The sequence below is a fragment of the Littorina saxatilis genome, linkage group LG7, assembly GCF_037325665.1.
Source record: "Littorina saxatilis isolate snail1 linkage group LG7, US_GU_Lsax_2.0, whole genome shotgun sequence".
Lineage (NCBI taxonomy): Eukaryota > Metazoa > Mollusca > Gastropoda > Littorinimorpha > Littorinidae > Littorina > Littorina saxatilis.
The window spans coordinates 28,089,641-28,099,488 of NC_090251.1; the positions used below are offsets into that span (position 1 = coordinate 28,089,641).

Genomic DNA, 9,848 nt, shown 5'->3' on the forward strand with positions numbered 1-9,848 from the left:
GAGAGAGAGAGGTTTGTCTTTCGCTGGGGGTATGCAGTGCCTTGGCGTTGCACATCTATTTGAACTGGAAGTCACAGAGAGTATGAGGAAAAGACATACTGAAAACATAAGCAATCTACCCCTACCCTCCTGTTGGTTATGCCAAAATTTCACTAGGCCAAAAAAAAAAATAGGTCTGTTTACGGTAACCCGACCGACCCTAGTTTTTTCGCGCGACCCTAGACTTTTTTTTGGCATTTGGGGGAAAAAAAAAAAAAAATCTTGTTTTTTTGGCAAAATAACGTAAAAATATGGTTTTTTGGAAAAAAAAAATAAAAAAAATAAAAAAATCCCGACCTACCGACCCTATTTTTTTTGCCTATGTTACCGTAAACAGACCTTTTTTTTTTTTTGGCCCTATCAAGAATCTTTTCTGGGGACAAAGAACTCTTCTCTCGCGCAGCTCTGACGTAATCAATGATGCGCATTTGGCAACTTCGTCACAACTGCAGTCTCTGCATTCTCTTTTTTTGCAGCATGACCGCACTTTGCAAAGTGATGAAATAAATCATCAAATTGGGACTCTGCTGAAGACTTCTGGAAGACAAACGGACAAATGAGTGATTAGTTACAATCTTCAGTGCCTGCCTTCCTATTAAGTAGCATGGTAGAAGGCATGCGAATGCGAATTGCTGCTAGATCGTGAAGATCATCAATGCCTTTCATCAGAACGGGTAACGTGTTCAATGACAGACGAATATTAATTGCTACCATCGTCGTCATCTTTGTAGTCTTCCTGACCATCATCGGTCTCGTTATCTATTTCTACACTACGAAAAACAATGAGGAAAACGAGGGGAACCCATCAGGTGTTACATCCAGCACATCGTCTCCCCAAACGAACAGCTTATCTCCAATTGCCGGTGCCACCATAAGGGCAGATTTGGCAGCAGGGCCAGCAGTAAGCCTTTACCGGCAGTGGTACGACGGCGATGGCACGTACTACGGCAGCGAAGGGGAAGGAACGTGCCAGATCTCCAAAACCAACCTCCCGACCGCCGCTCGAAATACCAAATACCTTGTCGCCTTGAACTCTGAGCAGTTCATGAACTCCGCTGCCTGTGGCATGTGCTTCAGGTTGAAAGCAAACGGCACAGGCTTGGGCTCAGATCCCATCAAGGGAGACTTCATCATCTTCGTCAAGGACCTGTGTCCCGAATGCACAGCTGGCGACATCGACCTAGCCGAGGACGGTGACGGACGTTGGGACATAAGTATCCAGGCGGTCCAGTGTCCCGTGGGGAATACCTTCATAGAATACTGGCTGCAAGGCTCCAACGCTTTTTACCTCAAGCTGCAAGTCAGAAACACCAGAGTACCCTGCAATAAGGTGGAGGTACAGGCCAAGAACGGACAGTGGACGCAGATGAAACTGAGCAAGGATGGACACTGGGAAGGGTCGGCCGCATTCAACCCTGCTGGCGATGTCCCTGTCCGTCTGACCTCAATCACCGGGGCTGTCGTGAATGACATCATTCCCAAGCTGGACAATCAAGTGGTGATGGAGGGAAAACTCAGAGTGCAGTTCCCTATTGTTTCGTCGCTTCCATACGCGTAACGCAATTGGTAAAGCCAATGTCTTAAGTTCAAAGCAATTGATGTAACATTTTAACAGCAAAGAGCTCCGAGAGACGTGTTGGTTCTAAAAACTCTTCCAGTAGAAACAGCAGACCCAAGAGCCTTCGAGTCTTGCTCCACTTACTTCAGAAAAAAAAGATGCAAAAAAAAAAAGAATTGCCAATGTCGAGGACCTTTGTAACTTTAGAAATACCAGATAAATGGATGTTCTAATTATCTGTACCTTTTATGTTTAGCTGCATGTCCGCCGCATGTTTTAAACCCGTATTCTGTGCGACCACACGCCGGCACACCACTTAGGCCTAAAAAAAAAATAGGTGTGGTTACGGTAACCCGACCTACCCTATTTTTAGGGGCCGACCCTATAACTTTTTATTACATTTGTAAAAAAAAATACACAAGAAAACGAGTGCAGAAAACGCAATGAAAGCGAAAGCGCCCGAGTCGCACACTTATTTCCCTGTCAAGTAGGTTTAATTTGTACACATTAGAAAAACAAGTTAAAAAAAAAAGAAGAGATTGCCTGCCTTCCTACCCTATTTTTTTGGGCTATGTTACCGTAACCACACCTATTTTTTTTGTTTGCCTAATCACGGGTTCGTCAATGCGATTGCATGTCCGAGGAGATTGTAGTCCGATGCGCTCATTTGTAAATAACCGGATACCTTCGCTATGTAATATTTACATTTTTTTGGGACCTATCAGCGCTAGTATGCGTATTCGGTCCGGTGAGTCTTTCTTTCCGACAAACCCCAGCAGCGTTTCGCAAACGAATGTTCCTACAAATTATGGTTAAAAACAACCTGCGGCGGACGGCAGCTGAAAATTAAAGGTACATCAAGTTAAAAACAATCATTCAACTTGATTTATTTTACCTTACACAGGCTGTAGGAAGAGGCAAAGCATCTCGAAATGTTTCTTCTTCTCCGGAAGTGACTCATAGAACAAACAAGGCTCGAAGCTGAGTGTTATAGGGGAAGTGCTCCTAATATGGACCACTTTTTGTTTTATGCTAATAACTAGCTTGTTTTCTTGCGAAGAAGTTTCATTTTGTGTTTGGTGGTCCTTCTCTCTTAGGTTAACCGTTAGGCCTAATTAGAGTGAAATAGCTTTGATAGACATTCAGCAAAAATTAAATACAGAAAAAATCACAAAGGGTCCATATTAGGAGCCTGGGCGCCTAATATGGACCAGTGAAGCGGCCTTCACGAATCACTGTAAAAAGCCCCCTATATTTCAAAATAACAGGGCCGGACTACCGGGGGGGTTATGGGGGTTGCGCAACCTTCCCCCCCCCCCCCCCCCTAGCCTAAACATGTACCTCACTTATTTAAAAGATTTTTTATTATTGTTTATTTTATGCCGTTTCATGCAAGGAGCGACCATTTTCCTATCTCAGAATATGACCTACCCATCAGCTTCAGGGGGCTTCGCCCCCTGACCCCCAGGGGGAACATCCCTCTGAACCACCACTGGCAACCCCCCCCCCCTCCTCTTAGCCTAGTCCGGCCCTGAATAACATGATACAATTTGGTGTACAAGTCAGCCTAATTAAAATATGCTATAGATTTATCTGTTTCGGGTTGATAAGAGCATTATTTGAAGCACACCAGGAAACTAAAGAAGCTTATCAAAAACAGAGTGAAAATAAGTGAAATTATCAACTTCCACGAAAAGAAGACTTTTTGTTGCATTTTTTTTAAATCTCGAGGGCTAGTTATGGGTTATTTCCAGCAAGCTTCTTAATGAATTAATGAAAATAGCCTTTAGCTTTTATTTTCTTCGATTTGATGAAGGTGGTCCATATTAGGGGACTCGCACATACTTTGAGATGTTGCTATTATTTTTTGTTTGCAGTAGAAACTCGGGGTCAACACTGCTAAAATGTAACAAATACGGTCTTAGCTGTCATATATAGCAGGTTTTGTGTGATAAAAGCTTTGGCTGTGGACAGAAACGAGTCCGTTTTAGGCGGCATATTTAGAGTGAACGCTGCCAAAAGTGAAAAAAAGAGAAAAAGCCTAACGGTTTTGAGATTTGTGTTTCTGCAACTGTTTTGACATACATGTGCAAGTTATCCAGAAAGGGTGAATACAGCGAATAGAACTTTTTTGAGCGCTCTAGCGCCGTTAGTTTGTCAGGACTGGAGGTGGTCCATATTAGGAGCCGGTCCATATTAGGAGCCCTTCCCCTACCTTGTAGTTTTATTATGATAGTGTTGGTGCAGTGAACGATACCTACCGCATGATCAGTCCTGCGAAGCAATCCATTGTGTAGTGAAGCTTCCACGTGTTTTGTCCACGTGTTTTTGACCGGAAGTTCATTGTCCCCCTACAAACCTTTGTCTGTTAATTCAATTCTCCAAGTCGTGACTTTTTCTCACTTTGTCAATTCGTCTTTACTGTCAAGAATTTAAAAAAAAATCCTTTCTGGGGGCAAAGAACTTCTCTCGCGCAACTGTGACGTAAGTACTGACGCGCCTTTTGCACTTTCGTCACAACTGTGCGTCATCCTTTCTATTTACAGTGATGGCCGCACATTGCACGTGAACTTCGCAAAGTGATGAAAGAAATTATCAAATTGGGACTTTGCTGAACACTTCTGGAAGACAAACGGAAGAAGGAGTGATTAGTTACCATTTTAGTGCCTGCTATCATTTCAAGTAGCGTAGTAGAAGAGAGTGCGAATTGCTGCTAGATCGTGAAGATCACCAATGGCAATGCCTTTCCTCTCATCGGCTAACGTGTTCAATGACAGAAGAATAGTAATTGCTTCCATCGTCGTCTTTTTTGTTGTCTTCGTGACCATCATCGGTCTCGTTATCTACTTCTACGCTACGAAAAACAATGAGAACAACGCAGGGCCAGCAGTGCAAGCCGTTAGCCTCTACCAGCATTGGTACGACGGGGATGGCACGTACTACGGCAGCAAAGGGGAAGGAACGTGCCAGATCTCCAAAACCAACCTCCCCCCCGCCGCTCGAAACGCCAAATACCTTGTCGCCCTGAACTCTGAGCAGTTCATGAACTCCGCTGCCTGTGGCATGTGCTTCAGGTTGAAAGCAGAAGGCAAAGGCTTAGGCTCAGATCATATCAAAGGAGACTTCATCATCTTCGTCAAGGACCTGTGTCCCGAATGCAAAGCTGGCGACATCGACCTAGCCGAGGACGGGGACGGGCGTTGGGACATAAAGATCCAGGCGGTTCAGTGTCCCGTGGGAAACACCTTCATACAGTACTGGCTGCAAGGCTCCAACGCTTTTTACCTCAAGCTGCAAGTCAGAAACACCAGAGTACCCTGCAAGGTTGTGGAGGTACAGGCCAAGAACGGACAGTGGACGCAGATGAAACTGAGCAAGGATGGACACTGGGTAGGATCGGCCGTATTCAACCCTGCTGGCGATGTCCCTGTCCGTCTGACCTCAATCACCGGGGCTGTCGTGAATGACATCATTCCCAAGCTGGAAAATCAAGTGGTGATGGAGGGGAAGCTCAAAGTCCAGTTCCCTCTTGTTTCGTCGCTTCCAAACGCGTAACGCAATTAAAATAACCAACGTCTTAAATTCTAAGCAATTGACGTAACATGTTAACAGCAAAGAGCTCCGAGAGACAGAGAGAAATATTAACAGTTGAGCTTGCGAGAGACAAAACGCGAAGTAAGAAATGCATCAATGTGTGTATTCTTTGTAATCAAGATGCATACGGAAAAAGAACAGTGTGTGTGCGTGTATGTGTCAGTGTGTGTGTGTGTGTGTGTGTGTGTGTGTGTGTTTCTGTGTATGTGTGTGTGTGTGTGTGTGTGTGTGTGTGTGTTTGTGTGTGTGTGTGTGTGTGTGTGTGTGTTCAGGAGAGAGAGAGAGAGAGAGAGAGAGAGAGAGAGAGAGAGAGAGAGAGAGAGAGAGAGAGATCCGTGCGTGCGCGCGCCTATGTATGTTTGTATGTATGTATGTATGTATGTATGTATGTATGTATGTATGTATGTATGTATGTATGTATGTATGTATGTATACTGTTCAAAAAAAGAAACGCATAGCTTGTAATATTTGGTTAATTTAGTTATATGGCTACAAGGATATCCACCAAACTGCAGAAAATGTTGATCTGGTCGTCGACCTTTCGTCCATTGCCACAAGTGAGCTCTGCACGTGACACATGCGTTATCAGTGGCTACAATGTCAAAATTGCTCATTTGGCATGACCACTCGTCATGCTTCAGTGTAATCTCGTGAAACTCGGGGAATATTGAGCTCTCACCATGTCTTCCAAAACCCATAAAAGCGGATTGTTCGCCACAAAGAAATCAGACGACAATTCAGCGACGAAAGATGGCCCGATTGAGCAGAGAAGACCGCCAAATTGCATTGGGTCGTTTACAAGCAGGCCAAAGTCAAAGTGCAATCGCCAGGCACTTCCACGTGTCCCAGAGCACCATCAGTAGACTGTGGGTCAGGTTTCAAGCCACTGGCTCCGTTGCTGACTTGCCACGAGCGGGAAGACCAAGGGCGACAACTGCTGCTCACGACCGCTTCATACGGCTCCGCCACCTCCGGAATCGTTTCCTGTCGGCCTCATCTTCTGTCCAGGCTCTCCCCGGGCCACACCGATTATCGGACCAGACCGTGCGGAACCGCCTGCATGAAGCTGGTTTGAGAGCTCGCAGACCTCACAGAGGAGCTGTCCTCACCCGCCACCATCGCCAGAACCGAGTGCAGTGGGGCAACCAGCACCTTTGCTGGACCGTCCGGAATCACTGGAGACACGTGTGGTTCAGCGACGAGTCCTACTTCCTGCTCCAGCGACATGATGGTCGGAGGAGGGTCTACCGGAGAGTAAACGAACGTTACGCGCCCAACTGTGTGGATGAGGCACCCGTTCATGGTGGTGGAGGCGTCATGGTGTGGGGGGCGATCAATACTGCTGGAAGGAGCACCCTGGTGCACGTCCAAGGGCGCATAACTGCCCAGCGATACGTGGAGGAAATTCTGCGCCCACACGCCCTTCCTCTTCTGGCTGACCAGGATGCCATATTCCAGCAGGACAACGCTCGCCCGCACACAGCACGACTCACCACCCAGTTCCTCACCGACCACCATGTCCAGGTGCTTCCCTGGCCATCCATGTCGCCAGACATGAACCCGATAGAACACCTCTGGGATGAATTGGACAGACGTGTGCGCAGGCGAGAAGAAGCGCCGGCAAATCACCGCGATCTATTGCAGGCACTTCAGGAGGAGTGGGACACCATCCCACAGCAAGATATCCGGCATCTGATCCAGTCCATGCCCAGAAGGTGCCGGGCAGTTGTTGCTGCTCAAGGCAGTCACACCCCCTACTGACTTGACAGCCTCGGCACCCAATCGTATTGATTGACTGATTGATTTGAAGACTATGCAAATGAACTGTGTGTGCATTCAACTGTGTCCATACCAAATTTCAAACAAATAATCTAAATATTGGATTTTCTGTTAATTTTTTCGAAAAATAAAACAAATTTGGCAAGTAGCAACTATGCGTTTCTTTTTTTGAACAGTATATATACTAGAGGAATACCCGGCTTCGCCGGGGTGAATCGCGAGACAGAGACAAACAGCGTGGCGGTTCACCACAATCACCTTTGAAGGCGAAGTCCTGTCAAACGGGATTGAGAATTTTAGAGCTTATTTCTTAGCCCTATATTATCTGCTGTGGCTTCTCAAATGCCAGAACATACAGACAGACAAAAATCGCTAGACCCCATCACAAACAGAACTCTACAATCCACAGGTTTTTGCCCACACACACACACAAACACACACACACACAGAGAAGCCGTATATATATATGTATATCTATATCTATAAATATATAGAGATAGGTGAGAGTGTATTTTTCGCGTGGCTATAAATTGATTCAACCTTTTCACTTTGACAGTAAGAACAACTTACGGGTGCAAGGGAAGCGTTCTGGACAGCGCAGTGACATTCTAAAAATAGTAACTTAGAAACGGGAATATGGATCGAAGGCGCAAAACACTGGAGAAGATAAGGAAGAGTTACTGGGAATGGTGAATTCGCCGGGGTGAATCGCGAGACAGAGACAGACAGCGTGGCGGTTCACCACAATCACCTTTGAAGGCGAAGTCCTGTCAAACGGGATTGAGAATTTTAGAGCTTATTTCTTAGCCCTATATTATCTGCTGTGGCTTCTCAAATGCCAGAACATACAGACAGACAAAAGCCGCTAGACCACATCACAAACAGAACTCTACAATACACAGGTTTTTGCCCACACACACACAAACACACACACACACACACACACACAGAAGCCGTATATATATGTATATCTATATCTATAAATATATAGAGATAGGTGAGAGTGTATTTTTCGCGTGGCTATAAATTGATTCGACCTTTTCACTTTGACAGTAAGAACAACTTACGGGTGCAAGGGAAGCGTTGTGGACAGCGCAGTGACATTCTAAAAATAGTAACTTACAAACGGGAATATGGATTGAAGCCACACGAAGGAAGGGAGATAAACGCAAAACACTGGAGAAGATAAGGAAGAGTTACTTATAATGGTGAAATGAACACAAAAACCAAAATCGGTTCAGCGCTGCGCGCTGAGAGCACGTGTTGAAATATCTCATCGATGATATTGTGTCCGGGGTGTAGCTGAATACGGTGTCCAAATTTGAAAAAGATCCACCGAGAACTTTGGCGTTGTGATGTGGTGTAGCGGCTTTGGTGTGTCGGTATGGGGGCCCGGGTAGCTGAGGTGGAACCAAAATCGGTTCAGCGCTGCGCGCTGAGAGCACGTGTTGAAATATCGACCAGGTTGTGTCCTGTCCCGGGTCTACCTGAATATGCCCACCAAATTTGAAGCAGATCCATCGAGAACTTTGGCCGTGCATCGCGAACTCACAGACAGACACACAGACAGACACACAGACAGACACAAGTCGTATATATATCTATAGATGAGAAATATCTGTCTTTAAAAGTCTTGGCATTGACAGAATGTTTGAGACCGCTTGGAAGTGAATTCCAAAGATTAGTCCCCGAAAAGAGTAGGCTGTACTTAAAACGATCTATACGAGGCCGAGGAGCATACATTTTTGTCGGGTCTCTTAAATTGTGGGAAGTGAATTGAGAAGAAAGAGGTGCAGGCGCTCTTCCAATTATGAGTTTATGCATCAAAACGCCTTTATTGTACATGAGTCTTGATTTAGGAGGAAGAATGTTTAAAAGTTTATAGTCTTCGTTGGAAACCGAGACTTGTAATAAAATAACTTCGGCTCTTTGATTGCAGAGAGAGAGAGAGAGGGAGGGGGGGGCAGACAGACAGACAGATACACAGACAGAGACGGACAAACAGGGATAGAATGATTGAGTGGTTGTGCTCGTTTAATCGCTATAGTTTGTTTGTATGTCTGGTTGGCTGAATGCCTACCTGCCTATTACCTGTTGGTCTGTACGTCTGGCACACAGAACTTTATCGCAAAATCCGTGTTTACAGATTGTCGAAAAAATGGGACAAGTAATCTTAAGCCTTAAAGAAGTCATCTAAGGTCAAATACTTCCTCAAGGGGAAGTAAACCCATTTCAGTTTTTGAAACTAAGTCTAAGGGCTGCCATTACGACTTGGGAAAAAGCTGGAGAGCAATATGGCCCTTGTCTGAACCCAGACTAGCGATCAATATTTCTTAGTTAGTAACCTTCAGTACTTATTACTCTCAGCACATGCTGGGGCTTTGAAAATTTAACGAGACATTCTTTTACTTTCTATGGCTTGCAAGTGGGGCGTGTCATTGTGAATCTTTGTTTCTCTGAAAATTCCAGAAAGAAATTCAATTCAAACGAGTTCATTTACGGTGGTCGGTTCGTGATAACGTCCTCGTGACCGTAAAGTGCCTTGTAAACGCTCAATACCGAACAACCTCTCCACTTCGGCTCAAAACACATTGGAAGTTTTATTAGAATACTAGAAAGAACTTAAAACATAAAATGAGAAGGGACAAAATCAGTCAATGAATGCAACTAAACCAGAAGCACAAAAATACCGTGTAAACGCTCAATGCCGAGCAACCTCCCTTCCCCTACTTTAACTCAAAACCCATTAGAAGGTTTATTAAAATAATAGAAAGAACTTAAAACATAAAATGAGAAGAAAAAAAAATCAGTCAATGAATGCAACTAAAACAGAAGCATGAAAGTACCGTGTAAACGCTCAATGCCGAGCAACCGCCCT

General features: G+C 45.0%; 2 protein-coding genes across 2 annotated transcripts; both read left to right on the forward strand.

Moving 5' to 3' along the window:
- Positions 1-502: 502 nt before the first annotated feature.
- Positions 503-4,222, forward strand: LOC138971083 (expansin-like protein 3). Its single transcript, XM_070343683.1, has 2 exons — positions 503-1,605; positions 4,144-4,222. The coding sequence occupies exon 1, from the start codon at positions 695-697 to the stop codon at positions 1,595-1,597; it is 903 nt and encodes a 300-aa protein (XP_070199784.1). The 5' UTR covers positions 503-694; the 3' UTR covers positions 1,598-1,605; positions 4,144-4,222.
- Positions 3,960-5,334, forward strand: LOC138971084 (expansin-YoaJ-like). The gene has a single exon (XM_070343684.1). The coding sequence runs from the start codon at positions 4,331-4,333 to the stop codon at positions 5,150-5,152; it is 822 nt and encodes a 273-aa protein (XP_070199785.1). The 5' UTR covers positions 3,960-4,330; the 3' UTR covers positions 5,153-5,334.
- Positions 5,335-9,848: the final 4,514 nt, after the last annotated feature.